The 21,491-nt window shown below is 46.9% G+C and overlaps 1 protein-coding gene across 1 annotated transcript in view; it reads right to left on the bottom strand.

Moving 5' to 3' along the window:
- The window catches only part of CCT2 (chaperonin containing TCP1 subunit 2), a 284,562-nt gene that overhangs the window by 225,625 nt on the left and 37,446 nt on the right, over positions 1–21,491 (bottom strand). Inside the window, exon 7 of the mRNA XM_085653840.1 lies at positions 21,106–21,308. Within this exon, the coding sequence (XP_085509966.1) occupies positions 21,106–21,308 (203 nt within the window). The remainder of the gene's footprint in view (positions 1–21,105; positions 21,309–21,491) is intronic.

Raw genomic sequence — 21,491 nt, 5'->3', positions numbered from 1 at the left:
AGTGTGTGAAGCATTTGCACATAACCAACAGTAATACAGTGAAAACACTACAAAAGAACACACCGGTTTAGAAAAATATCCAATATTTTTATACATCCAAAATAAGGCCAAAACGATAAGAATCAAACATATATTACTTAAAAATATATACATTGTAAAATACACTTGAAATTGCAGAAATATCTTAAAAACACAGTTCCTACACGTCGGTAGCTCTGTCCGGGGCTACCGCGATGCTGAAAACAGAGTAACTGTTCCAGCCGACCAGGTCGGTAAGGGCCAGCAAAACTGGACAGACTCGTGTACAGTACCTTTCTCGTTGCGGCTAGCACATTGGTGCAAGCCAGTAATGGCAACCGTTGCAGTTGCGTTGCAAAATGGAAGCAGTGCAGGGTGCGGTGCCCCCTCAATGCGGTGCAGGCTGCAGCTCGGTGACGATTGTCCAGACGGCGTCAGTGAGAGAGGTGGAGCTCGATGAAGTGCTGGCAGGTTGTGGTGCAAGCGACCAAGCCAGTTAGCGGGAGCTGGCGTTGGTCGGCCCAGACTGATGTGTGGGACAATGCGGTGCGTCGTGAAACTTACGAGCGGTGCCCCCAGCCACAATGCGGTCACGGGTACCGAAATCAGCAGCAGCGATGGAGTCGGTGAGACCAGGATGGTGAAGTGAAGCGAGGTGGTGCGGAGTCCGATGCCCACAGGTCAAGGGGGTGGCAGCAGTGGTCGTCCGTGAGACCAGGGTTGCAGTGCCAGATGCGGACGGTGCCAGATGCGGTTGCGGTCAGGGCACGACCCTTCTCTGTGGCAACCGAAACAGCGGTTCCAGAAGCAGTACCCAGAGGTTGGTGAAGTCTTTGCAGTCCCCGAATATTCAGAACACGAGGCAAGCTCTACTTCAAGCCCTTGGAGATACTCAGCACAAGTTAAAAAAAATTCAGTCTAGTCTAGTCCTTTTACTGCCCAAGGCAGAAGCAGCAACTGCAGGAAAACCCAACAAAGCAACAACACAGCAAAGGGGCAATACTCCTCCTGGCAGTTCTTCCAGCTGTTCTTCTTGGCAGGTTCCTTAAATCCAGCGAGCTCTCTGAAGTCTTTTCTATCCCTGAGACTTCCAACAGGAGGCAAGCTCTACTTCAAGCCCTTGGAGAAAACGGACAGCAGGATGGTGAAAGTACAATGCAGTCCTATCCCTGCCCAAGACCGAAGCAGCAAGCAGCAGGCCAACACAGCAGAGAACACAGCAAAGTGGCGGTTCCTCCGGACAGCTTTTCCAGCCTTTCTTCCTGGCAGGTTCCTTAGTTCGGCTGAAATCTAAAATACCGGGGTCAGGGCCCTAATATTTATATAGCACATTTATTTGTCTTCTTGTTGCAGAGAGACTCTGTGCTCAGCCATAACCAGTTCTGTCCTCTGGTGCAGCTGCACGGCAGAACTCTGAATGCAGCCCAGGTCTATTGAGCCCAGCCCTGACTCATTCATGATAGGAAGGACTCGCATGCACCTCTGTGAGAAAGTGCCATCTTTCTTGCATGGTATGCCCCCACTTTTTTCTGAATTGCTGAATGTACTTTGACTGAATGTGCCCTGGACTCCTGCCAATCAGGTGCCCAGGGCCTATGTTCCTTCCCTAAAAACCTAAAACCCAAATTGGCAAACCCTGGCCACATGTCAGCCCCTGGTAAATGGTACCCTAGGTACCCAGGGCCTTGTGACCAGGGAAGACCTCTAAGGGCTGCAGCACTCATTGTGCCACCCTTAGAGGCCCTGTACCCTAACACACACACACACACACACACACACACACTGCCCTTGCAGGCTGAGAGTCTGGGTAGAAGACAAAACAAAGTCGACCATGCCCACCACCTACACTGCTCTGGCATACATCAGCCACCCCTCTGGCTGGGTGCCCTATGCCAGTGGTGTGGGCACAGGAGCCCTGTGCCCCTACAGTACCCAGGTCCATTCCTGGGCACTGTAATTGCAGTGCTGCCATTTAAGAGTACATGGTGCTGAGAGCTCGTCAAACAAGAACTCCACAGCACCATAATGGCAACACTGAAGACTGAGAAGTTTGGGATCAAACATCTCAGCACATTAAACCCGCACTGATGCCAGTGTGGCATTTAATGTACCAAGCACCCCAGAGGGCATCTTAGAGATGCCCCCGAAACCTAACCTACAATCCACGTCTGGTCTGAGAGGCTGCCTAGGCTGCCACACAGCCGACATGTTGCTGGACCCCTGGGTAGGAGAGGCCCTGCTCTCCTGGATCTGCAACAATGCACATCCTGGGCGAGGTGCTAAATCTCCTCCCCCAGGATGGGCAGGGGGAAGCTTCAAAGGCATGCCGCCTCTGTGAGCTTTCCCAAGGCCCCTGCAACCCCCCAGTCTGGCGGGAAGCTTGGCCGGAAACACCAAATAAGGACAGGGGATGTGCCAGCCTGCCAACCCCTACTCTCCGGTGGGGGAGGCGAGGTGAAGCACATCTCCGGGCCCTCGCCATCTTGAAGATGGTGAGCCCTGCCCAATCAGGACTAGGCTACTGCCTCCCTCCCACAGGAGAGAGGCAGGATAGGGGGTGTACCCACCCCATGACAGGGACCCATCGGTCCCTGCCCTTCACCTACCTGTAACGCCCCTAAATCTAGTATTTAGGGGCACCCTGAACCTTCCTTTCCCAGATCCCGAAATACAGAGAAGAGCAAGAAGAAAGAAGAAGACCTGCCCTGCAGCTGCTAAGAAGAGGAAGACACCAACTGCTTTGGACCCAGCCCTACTGGCCTGCCGACCCTCGAACCTGCTCCTGCTACAACCCGGCATCTCTTGTGGCCAGCAACCTCACAAACCCCAGAGGACCTGGCTACCTTTTGGTTCTAAGCCCCTGGGACTCCCAGGAGTAGAGGCTCTACTCAAAATCTATTTCTAATCCCTGGCATCAGCTCGGAACCGCAAACCCTTCACACTCTGCACCCGCCAAGCCTCGCCTGTGCCGGAGTTAACAAAGACCGAGAGGACGACCCCACGGCGACTGTGACCCCGAGTCCGGCACCCAAGGACTTCCCTCGACGCTCCTGAAGACGCCTGCAGCCTCAGAACCAGGTGACCCACACAACCGTGATAATCAGAAGGTAAGATTTTCCGACACCAAAAGGCACCCCTGCACCCGGCGCCCCGCGGCCCCCTGTGCCCAATCCCGGGGTACCTACCTATCATAGAACTACCCAACTTACCTCTCGAAGTGGTGGTGACACCTGAAGAATCTTCGTCCCCGAGCTTGCATTCTTTTTTCCTAAACCAGAGCTGTCCCATTGAAATCAATTGAGCGCCCGAAGGCTCAAAAGCACCCTGCACCCAGCCGCCCCAGTGGCCCTGGCAGTGTACCTCTTCACCTATCTACTTCCCCATTTGCCCTGAGCAAGTGACCAGGAGCCCAGCTCCCACAGCCGCGTGGCCTGCTAGTCAGCAGCCACAAACCAAGGCCCCCCTACCTCTCATAGGATAACATTGGGCCTAACTCTCTCTGCACCCGGCTGCCCCTGTGCCGCTGAGGGTGAAGCAACTGTACCTACCTGACACTGGGAGACCCAGAGTCTATGCCCAGAACCTTAACTCTGCCAGTCGAGTACTTACCCTATGAAGAAAATTGAGTTATCGGTTTAAAGGTAACATTGACTGGCTTTTCCTGAAATTTCTTCTAAGTTTCGACTTTTCAAAATTTAAAAATATTCACCAAAAATCAGTCGAGTAATGAAAACGAAAATAGTCACCTGCTATTAGGTGAGCTCCCAGTACTGGATATTGGTGCCCAGCACTAACTGAAAAATACTTACAACTGTACTTACCAGTAACCCAATTTTCTCCCATAGGAAATCATTGACTGTTTTTCTGTGAAATTTCTTCTAAGTGTCAATTTCTGCAAACTTTAAATACTCTTTAAAAATCGTATAATTTCTAAAAACTTAATTACTTATTTGTTTTGGATAAAGGTCTAGGTACTGAATCTAGGTACCCAGTACTGGATTACAAAAGTAACGAGAACATACTATACCTGCAACTTGAATTTTCTTCCCTAGGGAATCATTGACTGTTTTCTATGAAATTTCTTCTAAGTGTCAACTTTTAAAATAGCAAAATATTACTTAAAAATCCTAGTAGTAACCAAGTCGACTTTTATCACTTGTTTCTAAGTACTGTCCCAGGACTGAATCTAGGATCCAGTCCTGGAATCCCAAAAGTAATCCTGAAAGTAATCTATTGCAATTAACTTGAAATTTCCATTGAACTCAAAGCATTGTGTTTAAAACTGTGTTGCCTATTGCAACAACTTGTAACTTTCTACAAAAGCAAATTGCCTATTGCAAAAGTATTTATATAAAGCCTCTCATTCTGAGAAAGTATATTTTAATTCCTATTGTTGGTTCTAAAATAAAACAGACATTTTTTATAAAAACCATTGGCCTAGAGTTCAGTTATTGAGTGTGTGAAATCATTTTGCTGACTGTGTGTGTACAACAAATGCTTTACACTGTCCTCTGATACTGCCTTACTGCTCGACCAAGCTACAACTTGAGAGTAAGGTTATATCTAACTTAAGCCTCTGCCAAACCTCTGGGGACTGTGGACTCTGTACACCCTGTACCTATTTCGGAACAGTATATACAGAGCCACTTTCTCACATTCACCCAACAATACATCTGGCGGCAAAATAAAGAACAAAAAAATGCAATAAAAGAGACTACTATAGCGATTTGTGCAGTAGAAGATCAACATGCAGAGGCAGCTGTAAGAGGTTCCGATGATATGGAGCAACTGGGGCTTGTTTTAATTGATCTCAGATCAGCTTTGAAGAAGACATTCAGGGAGAAAAGTATGGTAAGATTCAGTAAATATTGACTGTCACAATATGAATGCAGTGAAAAAATAGGTAAGATACTCGCTTTTAAGGTGGCAGATGATCGGGCTAAGACCTATATAAAGGCTATCAAGGGGTCGAATAACATTGTATGAGCATCCACAACAGATATTGGAACAATTTGCTCTATATTATCAAGATTTATATACCCCAAAGATCAAGCCAAAGCAGGAAGATATTTCTAATTACATCCAGAATAGTTTTATGGCAAGTATGGGGGAGAAACATCTGACTCTCTGGCAAGGGACATCACGATAGAAGAAATAGAACAGGCACTCAGCGCTTTACCATCAGGCAAGGCGTCGGGGGAAGATTCCATACCTTTGGAATTTTATAAGATCTTCAAAGACGATTTGCTGTTACCCTCTGTTCCAATAAACCTTATTACCTGACTAAATGGTAAGGTCCCAGAGTCATGGAATGGGACGCAAATAGTATTTTTTTTTTAAATGTAAACCAGCGGATGAGTGTGGGTCATAGCAGCCAATTTCACTCATCAACGCCGACGCAAACATTTTTGCAAACATTTTGGCGAGTCGCCTTGTCCCAGTAATGCCCAGTCTGGTATGCCCCCATCAGCATGGGTTTATTCAAGGGAGAGACACTACTGCCCACGTAAATATTGCAGTGACTGCTTTGATGTGGCAAATGTGAGGTCAACCCCACTCGGTATGATTCTGTTAGACACAAAAAAAAGCGTTTGATCGAGTGGGGTGGGACTTTTTGTGGACCATACTTTCAGCTTTTGGAATCAAGGGCCCATTTAAGAAATGGGTACAAGCTTTATACGACAAGCCCTGCACTAAAATAGTATATACGGGATTGCAGTCCCCAGTCTTCCCGATCCTCTGTGGTACTCTTCAGGGATGCCCCCTCTCACCTTTGTTATTCGCTTTATACATCGAGCCATTCATCTCTGTTCTGCAACGTCAGCCCCGAATTCGTCCTTTTACGTTAGGGACAAATTCTCTCAAGGTCATGGCATATGCAGATGATTTTGCGGTATTTTCAACGGAACCTGGGGATGCTTTGAAAGCGATAGTGGAAGAAGCTGGTAGGTTTGGGGCAATCTCAGGTTATAATTTAAGTGTCAACAAAACCCAAGTTCTTCATAATTATGAACCTTTAGCTCCAATGTATGGGGTTTGTTCGGTTGCTACTTATCTGGGTGTCGGCACAGACAGGATATTTTCTCTGAACTATGAAGCACTGCTGAAAGCGACAGCTAAGTCACTTAAGAACTGGCATAAGCTGCCTTTAGTTATTATAGGGCGAGTTAACATTATAAAAATGAAGATCCTGCCCAAATTTCTTTGTTCAGTTCGATCCCACTACAGGTGACTAATTCATTTAAGCGATTAGAGGGAATGTTAAGCAGCTTTATATGGGGTTACAGGAAAGCGCGACGAGCAATAGATCTCTTAAAACTTCCTTTTAGTCAAGTCGGTCTTGATTTTCCGTACTTTAAAATGTATTTTTGGTCAGCTTTCATCGGCTGTCTTCGCAGCCTCATTAATCCTGCTAGTACTATTTTTTGCCAAAAGTTTATGATGGATGAAGAGAGAGATAGGTTTCTTTATTGAACTAATGACCCGAATTATTACAAAATGGTTAAGTTTAAGACTGTACGAGTGTAAGAAACTGGCTCTATATATACTGCACCAAAGAGAGGTACAGTGTGTATAGAGTCCAAGAGTCTCCAGAGGTCTGGCAGAGGTTAAAGTTAGATAGAACCTTACTCTAAAGTGGTAGCTTGGTCGAGCAGTATGGCAGTATCAGAGGACAGTGTAAAGCATTTGATGTACACACAGTCAGCAAATGGTCTCACACACTCCAGAACTGAACTCTAGGCCAATTGTTTAGTATAAAAAAAATATACTGTTTTATTTCTAGAACCAAGCAAGCCTGGTAAGGGTAAGCATATAAATACTTTGCAGTAGTAATTGACTTGTTTGAACAGTTCAGAATTGCAGTATAACTGGTACTGGTTTTGATTACAGGTTTAAGAAAGCAGTTTGCAACACATTGCAGGTATAGTACATTCAATTGAATATGCTTTTTAAGTAAAAAGCAGTTAATTACTTTTCAGATTACTTTTCTAACCACAAGACTGGATCGTAGATTCAGCCCTGGGACATTTCCTGAAAACACTTGAGAAAATATGTTTTGGTTAATCGGCTTATTTTTAAGGAATATTTGCAGTTTTCAAAAGTCGACACTTAGAAACTAGGGCGGCCGGGTGCAGAGTGTTGAGGCCCAATGTTATCCTATGGAGGATAGGGGGGCCTCCAGTTGGTGGCGGCTGGCAAGCAGGCCACGGGGTTGTGGGAGCAAAGCTCCTAGGGTTAAGCTCAGGGCACGTTGGGGACCAAGTTAGCACCAAAGGGGCACCCTCAGCGGCGCTAGGGCAGCCGGGTGCAGTTTTGAGGTCGGGTGCCCTGTTTAATTCAATGGAGATTCTCCGGGACAAAGAAACACTGCAGGCTCGGGGACGAAGATCTTTCAGGAGTGACCACCACTTCAAGGGGTAAGTTGGGATGTAGAGGGATGGTTAGACACCACTGGGTGGGCACACAAGGCAGTGGGGCGACTGGTGCAGGGGTGCCTTAGGACGTCGAATTTTCTTACACGCTCTGGTCGCAGTAGGGGGAAGGGGGTTCTCCTGGATTGAAGCTGCAGGCGTCATCTGGAGGCTTGAGGTACGTAAGGGGTCACCGGATCATGTGTCAGGATCGCCGGGGGGACCTCCTCGTGGGGTTTGTTCACTCAAACACAGGCCGGGCTCGGAGGGTGCAGAGTGTGCTGGATTCGCGGGTCCTGGCTGGCACCAGAAGCTGCAGTTCAAACACGTCCGGTGTTCATGGGAGAAACAGCTGGGAAAGTGAATGCAGGCAGGTCCTACTCGGTTTTTGAGGTTGCTGCCGCTGGACACGACAGGGTTTTGCAGGAGCAGGTTCGAGGGTAGACAGGCCTGTAGGGCTGGGGCCAAGTCAGTGGGCGTCGTCCTTTTGGTAGCTCTGCACAGCTTCTCGTCCTTTTCTTGTGTTTGCTGGATCTGAGGAAGGAAGGTTCAGGGAGCCCCTAAATACTACATTTAGGGGCGTTACAGGTAGGTAAAGGGCAGGGACCAATGGGTCCCTTCCCTGGGGTGGGCACACCCCCTATTCTGCCACTCTCCAGTGGGAGGGGGGCAGGAGCCTGTCCCTGGTTGGCTGGGTCGCCCGATCCTCAAGATTGCAGGGACTCTAGGTTGTGCCTCACCTCGCCTCCCCCACCTTAGGGGTGATGTTGGCACAGCTCTCTTCCTCACTTTGTTTTTCCCGCCGGGTCTCCCACCCAAAGTGGGGGGGGGGGGGGGGTAGAACCAGTTGCAGAGTACAGCAAGTGGTTTGGAGAAGCTCACAAAGGCGGCATGCCTTTGAAGCTTCTCCTTCGTGAACCCTGCTCATCCTGGGGGAGGAGGCTTGGCACCTCATCCCAGGATGTGCATTGTTTCAGGCCCCCAAGAGCAGGAAGCTCTTGACCCAGGGGTCCAGAAACATGTCTGGTGGTGGCTGCCTGCGCAGCCACTCAGTCAGGTCACTGGGAGTTGGTCGAGTTTCAGGGGGCATCTCCAAGATGCCCTCTGTCGTGCATTTTACATTAAATCCCACACTGGCATCAGTGTGGGTTTAATGTGTTGAGAAGTTTGATACCAAACTTCCCAGTCTTCAGTGCAGCCATCATGGTGCTGTGGAGTTCGTAATGACAACCTCCCGGCACCATATACTCTTAATGATAGCACTGCACTTACAGGGCCCAGGAATGGACCTGGGCACTGTAGGGGTACAGGGCTCATGCACCTGTACGCTCACCACTGGCATAGGGCACCCAGCTAGAGGGGTGACTAATGTATGCCAGGGCAGTGGTTTGTGGGCATGGCACACAGGGATGTGGACTATGTCATCTCTGTTTTGTTCTGCACCCAGACACTCAGCCTGCAAAGGCAGTGTGTGTGTGCCAGGGTACACGGCCTCTAAGGGTGGCACAATACGTACTGCACCCTTTGGGGCCTTCTCGGGTCACAGTGCCCTGGGTACCTATGGTAGCATTTACCAGGGGCTGACATGTGGCCAGAGATGCCAATTGGGTTTAGGCTTCAATGCAGTTTTAGGGAAGGAACACAGGCCCTGGGTACCAGATTGGCAGGAGCCAAGGACACACTCAGTAAAAGTACATCAGCAATTCAGCAAAAAGTGGGGGCATACCATGCAAGAAACTCTCACAACGAGATAGTATACCTATTTGGCACGCTGTCTTGCTCAAGTGTAATGCATCGCTTTTCCATGATAAACTCCCTCTTTGATATAACCCAGGCCTGCCAGAGATATTTCATGATGCCGTGGGCAAATGCTGGGCTAGCTGCGGTGTCGTATGCTTAGGCGATCTTTATGACTACAGCGGCTTTGTCTCTTTTGAAAAATTGCAGATACAGCATAAACTACCAGATCATATGCTGATTAAGTATTATCAGATCCGCAACTATTTTTTACGGCACTTAAATTTGACGAACATATCCGGCTCTGACATCTGGGATTGTTTACATGCTATAAATGATTAGCGGAGGGTATAAAAGTTTGAGTACTTCTAGATCAGATGACTGTGCAAGACTAGCTGATCGCTGGAGCAAGGTTATGGGAACGTCAGTTTCGGCTATCACTATATCACAAGCTTTTATTACTATAGACAAGGTTGTGCATTCTACCAGTTGCGATTGCAACAGCATCGCACAATGTGTCTATTATATTATTCGTCAGAATGAATAGCTAAGTGGTCATCTAACAATTCAGTCAGCGATCGGAAAAAATGCCCATGGTGTGATCTATATGCGGCTGACATAAAACATATGTTCGGAACATGCCCAGAATTGTCAACATTCTAGCAGAAGGTTGGCTAAGTACTGTCTCAGAAGTTGGGATGGAAACACCTCACGACCATGGGAATTATGACGGGTGGCAGCAATTTGAGTTCTAAATTTAAAGGCTTATGAACTATTTTACTGGTCTCTGCAAGACTAACAATTGCCCGGGTTTGGATCTCAATACCTCCTTCGGTCACGGATCGGTGATTGTTAGAAAGACAGACGTACGATATGGAACAAACGCTGGCTAAATCGAGGGGCATTCGCTCTGTAGTCAAATTTAATGCAATCTGGGGATCATGGTTTTAATTTTTAAATCAGTTTTACATGAAGTTTATCTTGGCTTTACCATGCTCTCTGTCTCATGAATAATTTTTGTTTGGTGTTTTCCTCCCCTTTTTTTTCATGTATGTAATTATTTTCTCTGATATCTGTATGTAATGAATATGGTGTTTGTGAGAAAGGGGCTCTGTATATACTGTTCCCAAATAGGTACAGGGTGTACAGAGACCACAGTCCCCAGAGGTTTGGCAGAGGCTAAAGTTAGATATAACCTGACTCTCTAAAGTGGTAGCTTGGTCGAGCAGTAAGGCAGTATCAGAGGACAGTGTAAAGCATTTGTTGTACACACACAGTCAGCAAATGATTTCACACACTCAATAACTGAACTCTAGGCCAATGGTTTATGTATAAAAAAAATATATGCTCGTTTTATTTTAGAACCAACAATAGGTATTAAAATATACTTTCTCAGAATGAGATGCTTTATATAAATACTTTTGCAATATGCAATTGCCTTTTGTAGAAGTGGTTGCAATAGGCAACACAATTCTAAACACAATAATGCATTGAGTTCAATGAAGTTTCAAGTTATTTGCCACCGATTACTTTTAGGATTACTTTTGGAATTCCAGGACTGGATCCTAGATTTAGTCCTGGGTCAATACTTGGAATCAAGTGATACAAGTCGACTTAATTACGGTGATGATTTTTACACAATATTTTGCCATTTTAAAAGTTGACATTTAGAAAATATTTCATAGAAAAAACAGTCCATGATTCCCTATGGCAGAAAATTCAAGTTGCAGGTATAGTATGTTCTCGTTACTTTTGTAATCCAGTACTGGGTGCCTAGACTCAGTACTGGGACATTTATCCAAAACAGGTAAGTAATTAAGTTTTCAGATATTATACGATTTTAAAGAATATTTAAAGTTTGCAGAAATTGACACTTAGAAGAAATTTCACAGAAAAACAGTCAATGATTTCCTATGGGAGAAAATTGGGTTACTGGTAAGTACAGTTGTAAGTATTTTTCAGAGTCAGTGCAGGGCACCAAGATCCAGCACTATGAGTATTTTCGTTTTCGTTACTCGGCTGATTTTTGGTGAATATTTTAAGTTTTGAAAAGTCGAAACTTAGAAGAAATTTCAGGAAAATCCAGTCAACGTTACCCTATGGAGAAAATTGAGTTATCGGTTTAAAGGTAAGTACTCGACTGGCAGAGTTAAGGTTCTGGGCATAGACTCCAGGATCTCCCAGGGTCAGGTAGGTACAGTGGTTGACCCTCAGCGGCACAAGGGCGGCCGGGTGCAGAGAGAGTTAGGCCCAATGTTAACCTATGAGAGGTAGGGGGGCCTTGGTTGGTGGCTGCGGACTAGCAGGCCACGCGGTTGTGGGAGTTGGGCTCCTGGTCACTTACTCAGGGCAAGTGGGGAAGTAGATAGGTGTAGAGGTTGCACTGCCAGGGCCACTCGGGCAGGGTGCTTTTGAGCCTTCGGGTGCTCAATTGATTTCAGTGGGAAATCTCCGGTTTAGAAAAAGACTGCAAGCTCGGGGACGAGCCACCACAACTTCGAGAGGTAAGTTGGGTAGTTGGAGGATAGGTAGGTGTGAGAAAGTGTAATCTTTCTTGCATGGTATGCCCCCACTTTTTGCTAAATTGCTGAATGTACTTTGATTAAGTGTACCCTGGACTCCTGCCAATCAGGTGCCCAGGGCCTATGTTCCTTCCTTAAAACACACAAACTCCAAATTGGCAAACCCTAGCCACATGTCAGCCCCTGGTAAATGGTACCCTAGGTACCCAGGGCCTTGTGGCCAGGGAAGGCCTCTAGGGGCTGCAGCACTCGTTGTGCCACCCTTAGAGGCCCTGTACCCTTACACACACACTGCCTTTGCAGGCTGAGTGTCTGGGTGCAGGACAAAACAAAGTCGACATGGCACACATCTCTGTGTGCCATGCCCATCACCTACACTGCCAAGGCGTATGTCAGTCACCCCTCTAGCTGGGTGCCTTACGCCTATGGTGTGGGCACAGGAGCAGGAGCCCTGTGCCCCTACAGTACCCGGGTCCATTCCTGGCCACTGTAAGTGCAGTGCTGCCATTTAAGAGTACATGGTGCTGGGAGCTCGTCAAACACGAGCCCCACAGCACCATAATGGCAACACTGAAGACTGGGAAGTTTGGTATCAAACTTCTCAGCACATTAAACCCACACTGATGCCAGTGTGGGATTTAATGTACTAAGCACCCCAGAGGGCATCTTAGAGATGCCCCCTTACAGCTGACCTACAATCCACGTCTGCTCTGAAGCTGCCCAGGCTGCCACACAGCAGACACGTTGCTGGACCCCTGGGTGGGAGAGCTCCTGCTCTCCTGGGCCTGCAACAATGCACATCCTGGGTGAGGTGAGAAATCTCCTCCCCCAGGATGAGCAAAGGGAAGCTTCAAAGGCATGCCACCATTTGGAGTTTCCCCAGGCCACTGCAACCCCCCACTCTGGCGGGAAGCTTGGCCGGCAACCCCATACAAGGACAGGGGATGTGCCAGCCTGCCCACCCCACCCCTCAGGTGGGGGAGGCGAGGTGAAACACATCTCCGGGCTCTCGCCATCTTGAAGATGGGAGGCCCTACCCTATCAGGACTAGGCTACTGCCCCCCTCCCACAGGAGAGAGGCAGGATAGGGGGTGTACCCACCCCAGAACAAGGACCCATTGGTCCCTGGCCTTCACCTACCTATAACGCCCCTAAATCTAGTATTTAGGGGCACCCTGAACCTTCCTCCCTTAGATTCCAGACAGAAAACTACAAGAAGAGCAAGAAGAACAAGGACCTGCCCTGCAGCTGCTAAAAAGAGAAGAAGACACCAACTGCTTTGGCCCCAGCCATACAGGCCTGTCGACTCTCGAACCTGCACCAGCGCGGCATCTCTCGTGGCCAGCAACCTCACCAACCCCGGAGGACCTGGCTACCTTTTGGCTCTAAGCCCCTAGGACTCCCACGAGTAGAGGCTCTACTCAGAAACCTATTTCTAACCCCTGGCAGCAGACCGGAACCGCGAACCCAGCACACTCTGCACCAGCCAAGCCTGGCCAGTGCAGGAGTGGACAAAGACCCTGAGGGCGACCCCACGGCAACTGTGACCCCGAGTCCGGCACCCAAGGACCCCCCTCGACATTCCGGAAGAAGCCTGCAGCCTCGGAACAAGGTGCCCCCCCAACCGCGATCATCAGAGGGTAAGATTCCCGACACCAAAAGGCACCCCTGCACGCGGCGCCCTGCGGCCCCCTGTGCCCAATCCTGGGGTACCCACCTAACCTACAACTACCCAACTTACCTCTCGAAGTGGTGGTGGCACCTGAAGCATCCTCGTCCCAGAGTTTGCAGCCTTTTTCCTAACCGGAACATTCCCATTGATTTCCATTGAGCGCCCGACGGCTCAAAAGCACCCTTCACCCAGCTGCCAGAGTGGCCCTGGCAGTGCAATCTCTACACTAGCCTACTTCCCCACTTGCCCTGAGTGAGTGACCAGGAGCCCAGCTCCCACAGCCGCGTGGCCCGCTAGTCAGCAGCCACCAAACCAGGCCCCCCCTATTCCTCATAGGCTAACATTGGGCCTAACTCTCTCTGCACCCGGCTGCCCTAGAGCCGCTGAGGGTGAACTAACTGTGCCTATCTGACCTTGGGGGACCCCTGAGTCTATGCCCAGAACCCCACCTTTGCCAGTCGAGAACTTACCTGAAAACCGCTAACTCTATTTTCTACATAGGGTAACACTGACTGGCTTTTTCTTGAAATTTCGTCTAAGTGTGGACTTTTCAAATCTTCAAATATTCACTAAAAATCAGCCGAGCGACAAAAACGCAAAAACTCACCTGTTCTCAGGTGGGCTCACAGTGCTGGATCTTGGTGCCCAGCACTAGCTCGGAAGAATACTCGCATCTATACTTACCAGTAACCCAATTTTCTCCCATAGGAAACCATTGACTGCTTTTCTGTGAAATTTCTTCTAAGTGTGGATTTCTGCAATCTTGAAATATTCTTTTAAAATCGTACCATTTCTGCAAACGTAATTACTTACCTGTTTCTGATAAAGACCCCAGTGTTGAGTCTAGGTACCCAGAACTGGATTACAAAAGTAACGATAAAGTACTCTACCTGCAACTTGAATTTCTTGCCATAGAGATCCATTGAATGTTTTCTTTGAAATATTTTCTAAGTGTCAACTTTTGAAATAGCTTAATATTATTTAAAAATCAGTACAGTAATTAAGTCGACTTTCACCACTGGATTCTGAATATTGTCCCAGGGTTGGATCTAGGAACCAGACCTGGAATTCCAAAAGTAATCTGAAAAGTAATTTATTACAAATAACCTGAATTTACCATGGAGCTCAATGCATTGTTATGTTTAGGAAATAGGATTGTTTATTGCAACCAACTGTGACTATTTACAAAAATCCATTGCTTATTGCAAAAGTATTTATATTCAACCTCTCATTCTGAGAAAGTATATTTTTATTCCCTTTGTGGTTCTAAAAATAAAACAAGCATATATTTTATATATATAAACCATTGGCCTAGAGTTCAGTTATTGAGTGTGTGAGACCATTTGCTGACTGAGTGTGTACAACAAATGCTTTACACTGTCCTCTGGTACTGCCTTACTGCTCGACCAAGCTACCACTTTAGAGAGTAAGGTCATACCTAACTTTAACCTCTATCAGCCCCTGGGGGACTGTGGACTCTGTACACCCTGTACCTATTAGGGAACAGTATATACAGAGCCACTTTCTCACAGTAGGTACCCCGGGATTGGGCACAGGGGGCCATGGGGCGCCGGGTGCAGGGGTGCCTTTTGGTGTCGGGAAATCTTACCCTATGTTGATCGCGGTTGGGGGGGCACCTGGTTCTAAGGCTGCATGCTTCTTCAGGAGTGTCGAGGGAGGTCCTTGGGTGCCGGACTCGGGGTCACAGTCGCCGTGGGGTCGTCCTCGTGGTCTTGGTTCACTCCGGCACAGGTAAGGCTTGGCGGGTGCAGAGTGTGCTGGGTTCGCAGTTCCGGGCTGCTGCCAGGGATTAGTAGAGTCAAAAGGTAGCCAGGTCCTCCGGGGTTTGTGAGGTTGCTGGCCACAAGAGATGCCGGGTTGGAGCAGGAGCAGGTTCGAGGGTCGATAGGCCGGTAGGGCTGGGGCCAAAGCAGTTGGCGTCTTCCTCTTAGCAGCTGCAGGGCAGGTCTTCTTTCTTCTAGCTCTCCTTCGGATTTTGGAATCTGGAATCTGGGGAAGGAAGGTTCAGGGTGCCCCTAAATACTAAATTTAGGGGCGTGACAGGTAGGTGAAGGGCAGGGACCAATGGGTCCCTGTCCTGGGGTGGGTACCTATCCTGCCTCTCTCCTGTGGGAGGGGGCAGTAGCCTAGTCCTGATTGGGCAGGGCTTCCTATCTTCAAGATGGCGAGAGCCGGAGATGTGCTTCACCTCGCCTCCCCCACCTGAGGGGTGGGGTTGGCAGGCTGGCACATCCCCTGTCCTTATTTGGGGTTTCAAGAATCGGTGCTGCAGCCCTTAGAGGCCTTCCCTGGTCACAAGGCCCTGGGTACCTAGGGTACCATTTACCAGGGGCTGACATGTGGCCAGGGCTTGCCAATTTGTGTTTTGTGTTTTAGGGAAGGAACATAGGCCCTGGGCACCAGATTGGCAGGAGTCCAGCGCACACTCAGTCAAAGTACATTCAGCAAAAAGTGGGGGCATACCATGCAAGAAAGATGGCACTTTCTCACAGTGTTCTTTTTATTATTACCCTCTTGTTGACAAATAAACATTTTATAAAAATAAATACAAAAAGAAAAAAAGAAAAATCAACCGGAACATTACCTTCTGGCATGAAGATGCAATAATGAAAGCTTACCTCTAATGCTAACATTGCTTCACTGGCATCACCATCGAAATAATAAGCCCTGAATTGACTTACCTGTGTATGCAGAATACTAGAAAAATATTTTAAATAAGTACTTTGCTTTAGAAAAACTAAACATTGAATTCTAAATATTATTTTTGCCTTTAAAAGAATGATGTATTGGCAACATTTAACTAATTTTCTTTTTAAAGATGAAACCACTCACACTTTAAAACAATAATTACATTAGTAAAAGTGACAAGTGAATATGTTTTCTGTCAGTTTTTAAAAGAAAAATGGGAGGAAAGCAGAGTTCAGATGTATTTAGAAGCACACTCCACCAGTACCTCACTTTCATCAATCTCAATCGGTGTTTATAAGTAGTCAACAGAGCAGCAACCCCATCCATTGAAATAATTAAGGAATATAAGTGAGAAATATGCTGTACTGCCAAAGTATAGTGTGGATGGACCTCGATGTATGATCTTAGGAAATCTACCGTACGGAGATCTTCAGAAAGCAGTAGTTGCAGCTTTAACTCCAGTAGAGTGAACTTTGGATGTACCAGTTAAGATTTATTTGGTTTTTGATTTCAACATTTATACAAAAGACTATCTTCTGATAAGTTGACTGAGAGCAGGCTTGTGGTTTACACACTTGTCTGTGGTATATTTGCGCTCTTGAATGGGTAGAATTTTTTAATTCTCCTAATGTCTTGTTTGTGCATAGATCGTTCTGCCATAAAGTAAGATTCTGAATGAAGTCAAATAGAAATGGAATGATTAACGTGGGAGTCGACATTATCTTGGAAAGAAGAGGGATGCCTATTTGTTCTTATGCTATGTGTCGTTCATGAGAGCAAAGGGCATGGAACTTGCCACATTGCGTACTAAGGTAATCACTGTATGAAGCTGTATCTCTATATAGTGCACCAAAATGAGGTACATTGTGCAGAGTGTAGAGGCGACCCTTACTGGTTTACAGGGGTTAAAATAATAATCACAAATGCTCTCTTTTGTGGTAGTGTGGGCGAGCAGTTTAGGTTTATCAGAGGATAGTGTTAAGCATTTATTGCACACACAGTCAGTAAGTGAGACACACAACCAATAAAGAAATATAACACCAATTTATAAAAATAAACATTTATATGAATTTAGACACCAAGATCGTAATCAAGTACTTTTCAAGGCTTAGAAAATGCACTGTAATGCATCTTTAAAGTGGTAATGTTATTCTATGGGGTAAAACATATACTGAATTTGGTCACTTAGCAATGACTTACTGGGCTGTTCTTCTTGACTTGAGGTAAGTATGGGGCAAGGTCCAAGGCAGCACCAACATGTCAGCTCTGTTGGCTCTGGGGTGTCCTAATGCAGAAGGGCTGCAAGCAGGAAGCTCAAGCCTTGAAGGTCTTGGGCACGCAGGGATACCACTGGTCCACTCTCAATTAGGCTGGGAGGCTCGTGTGCTGTGGGCCATTGTCTGGCGGGGTTGTGTGCAAAAATAGGCTGCTGGCAGCGACTGGGGGTGGCGGGGGGGGGGGTGGCGGGGGGGGGAATCAGTCTGGCCAAAACCAAGGGTGGGCTCAGTACCATGTTGGCACCGTCACCTCCCTCTGACATGGGCTGGGGAGCATGGGTGCTTTGAGGCGTCTGATTGCTGTCGGTCTGAGGCGCTCTCTAGGTCTAGGGGACCTGGTAAAGAGGGGAAACAGGGCAGCAGGACCATTCTTGGTGCTCAACGGATGCATCCTGACTTAAACAGTAGGTCTTGCTTTGTGCTGTTGGAGTCCGGACCACCAACAAGCCTTGGCTGCTGTAACTGCTCAGGTACCCAGGGTATTGGTGCTGGGTGGCTCCTGGGGGCCCTGGCTGCTCCCAGCTGGGCAGATCTGACCTCCTGGAGTACAAAGACCTTTTTCCGGTCATGCAGCTCCTTTGTTAAGCACAATGACTAGCAACATGGTGTACCAGCAGATGCTTTGTGGTGCCTGCAACTGCAGGGGAGCAGCTCCTCTACTCCTAGGGAGATATTTCCCTGTTGAGGTGCTGGGCAGTGATCCAAGGGTTTGGGGGAGTGTGTTAAATGTTTGGCGAAGTGGGTCCAGCGAGGTCAAAGTGCAAGCAACCTGCAGAGTTTTGTGCAGGTCTTCAGTTCTCGCTCTCGTCGGTCCTTCTTTCTTCATTGGTTCCCAGTAGTTAAATCTGATTTCCTGGTATCAGGGGATCCCCTATATACTTTAAGGACGCTAAGGGTAGTGAAGGATAGTAGCCAATGGGCTACCTACCCCTGAGGGTCACTACATCCCCTACATAACCATTTCCTGTGGACAGTGGGCATAACCTTGTCCCAGAGTTCCTAATTCTACCACACATAAGATGGTGGAATTATTTCGTATTCACTTCAGGCTGCCCACCTTAGGGTTGTGACTAACCTGGAGGTGCAACCTGCCTCCCGCATAGCTAATTTCCCACCTCTCATATTATGCAGTGGACTACTGTCCTTACCCTATATAGGTCATGTAAAACAGTAGTGGCAGCATTCCGCGTGCAACCATTTGTTGCATGACCACGCCTTTTTTCATCCGTTAGAGAGTGTGCAGTCTTCTGATCCTCCTGGTGCAAAATTCCATTGTTATGTGAAACTCGGACCACTTGCATGGACATCATGTGTGCATGATCAGTTAAAGTGCAGCACATGCATAATAGCAGTGTTGTATTGTAATTGCATTCATATAGCGCTTACTACCCCCGACGAGGCGTCAAATTGCTTTTTTGGTGAGTAGCACGCTTCTCCGGAACCCATGAAGGATTAGTGTTTAATTAGTATAGTGAAATATGAAAGTAATTTGAGTGGTGAATATTAGTCAGTTATTTGGATTGCGAAGGATAGCGGACGGATAGAAGAGGGGAAAAGGTTTGCATTTATATAGCACTTGTTACCCCTAATGGGGTGTTGAAACGCTTTTTTTGGCGAGTAGCACGCTACGCTGGAACCCATAAAGATTAGTGGTGATTTAGTATAGTAAATTTGAAATTTGAGAAGGGGACATGTTAATCTTATTTTGATTGAAAACGATAATGGAGAGATAGAAGAGCGAAGGATCTAGAATATTTTTGGGGGGAGGTCATAGCAGGAGGAGACTTGGGATGACTAAAAAGGGATGTGGTGGGAACCAGATGAAAAAGTTCCACCCCAGGGTTGCCCACTGGCAACAAATCGAGCAGGAAGATTATCCCAGAGCGTGTGCATGCCCCATCTACACCTCCAGTGGTCTATCCTGAAGTTACAAGGGGCACCCCAGATGACAGACTTTTGGCTTCTTTCAAAGACTTTGAAAGGAAGATTATTTCAGCCCTAAATGGGTTTGACACTCGGATCTCTGCACACGAGCAAACTGTTCGTTCTTTGAAGGGATCAGCGGATACCCTATATTCAAGTATAAGTAGCCAGTGCTCCGATCGCCAGCATAGCATTCCAAACGCAGGTCTGAGTACGCTACCCCGCGACGCCATTGTCAGCAGAAGTGGGGGAGCAACATCTCAGGCTCAAGCACAGGCCCCAGTCTCATCGGCAGGTTTATCACAACCGCCTTTGCGATCCTACACTACCAACCTACCCGATGTTCCAAGGGTCACAGAGTCTACCTCTGGGTGGCAAGCACTTGGCAAGACGACCCAGCAGGGAAGCCTGAGCAGCTCAGATTTGTTCGTCGCTGCCACATCTCAACACTCACAGCCGACATACTGCCCCTCCAATACCACCATCCAGGTGCCCTCGGCGGCAACTCCCTACGTCATTGTAATGGGGGAAATGCCCCCCCTTTGTCGAGGGCGGCAGAGGAAAACATTAATCAACTTAAAAATAAGACTGTTCACTGGCTGTAACTAGGGCTAATGCTTAATATCCCCCCCACACAGATGCTGGCAGAGAAAGTGTTGTGTGAATCAGAGTACTGAGGCAAGTGGAATCAATTTTGGAAGCCCCTGATTTAGCATGGCAGAATATGGAGGATGGAACAGCTTACCAAAGACCGATAAAGTGTATTGCCTACATTCCTGTGGCTGGAGATACAGACATTAAAGGGTGGAGATAGGGATACCTTTAGAAATTCCATGAAGCTCTTGTATGCTAATTAGGTCGTCTCAAACCCTGCCATTTGCTATATGGTAGGGATGCAGAGCAGACTACAGCTTATTTTTCAAGGTAAGAAAATTGATAGGCAGGGCCTGCCCGTCTTAGATTACGGCTTCAGGAAGGTGAGGGGAAAGCCATGAGCAGAGAGCTCACAGTTCACTGTACCCACAGTTCACTGTACCCACCTTTTGGGTACTTCTGTCTTGAGCCACTACTAATTGCTGTGAGTCATCACTTTGCACAAAGGCTTTGTCTGAAAATGAGTAGGAAAGCTGGATTTTAAAGAGCTAACACAAACATGTTCTGAAGCCTTAAGACCGTGGATTCACTTTTTCCTGTCTGGACAATGGTATTATGTGGGATCCAAAGAACCCACTTTAACATCTGCATCCAAAACTAAATGGCAGGAGTACGCAGACCATGTGTCTCTACAACGGCACATGCTACAAACAGGTTAATTAGGATAAACCTAGGAGAGGAATATATAGTCACCTTATACCAGCCAACTTATACCAGCAAACATGGAAAAACAAGCATTAACAAAGCCAATAGATCTGGCATTAGCTGCCAGCCTCTCTGCTTTGTCATCATTTGTTTTGTTATTGCTTCTGAAAGAATTTAATTGTTGGGAGAGCTGTCAGGCCCTCAAACATTTTTTTTAAAATGTCCAAGTAAAAATATTTTTTTACAAAGCACATTGGCATAGTAGTCCCTGGCAATAGAAGGAACTTGTGTGTGTGTGTGGATATGTTCTTTGTGAAAAATCCTGAAAGCGATTACAGTATGGTAAGCCTAAGCCTAAAGTGGGCCTTTCACTAGACCATGCTGCATTCTGTACAAGGGCAGAAGAAAAATGTTGAAGACATTACCAGCAGACTACTGGATGAAGAGGGCTGGCTGAAATCCCTACAACTAATTATATTTATAATTTTAATAAGTCAAAACGTTTTGGCTAAAGCCAGAGATAAAAACGACCATACCTTCATCAAGATATGATTCCAGAAGACTTCCTCCTAGTTTTTTTATAACATGAATTGCTTCCAAATTGCCAGAACCTTTGAGTCGGAGTACTGCTTGTACAGCCAGTTTTGCAAAATGATCTTTATGATGAGTAAGCAACTTAGATGACAGTGTGGTCCTGGAAATATTTAGCAGGTCTTTCTGAAATTTTTCATCATCATTCCTACAAATTTTAAATAAACAGCAACACAAAAAGAATTAATTAGCATGTTTCATCAAAATTCTTTCCTCAAAAGAAGCCACTCATTTTTGGCAAGCATTTTGAATCATCGGGCAAAATATCAAAACCACAAATAATTTAAGATGTGGTGACCAAAGATATGACTTGAACAAACCTCCATCCTGT

This window comes from Triturus cristatus, chromosome 4_1 (assembly GCF_964204655.1).
Source record: "Triturus cristatus chromosome 4_1, aTriCri1.1, whole genome shotgun sequence".
Taxonomy (NCBI): Eukaryota; Metazoa; Chordata; class Amphibia; order Caudata; family Salamandridae; genus Triturus; species Triturus cristatus.
This window is presented reverse-complemented; position numbering and strand designations above follow the sequence as displayed.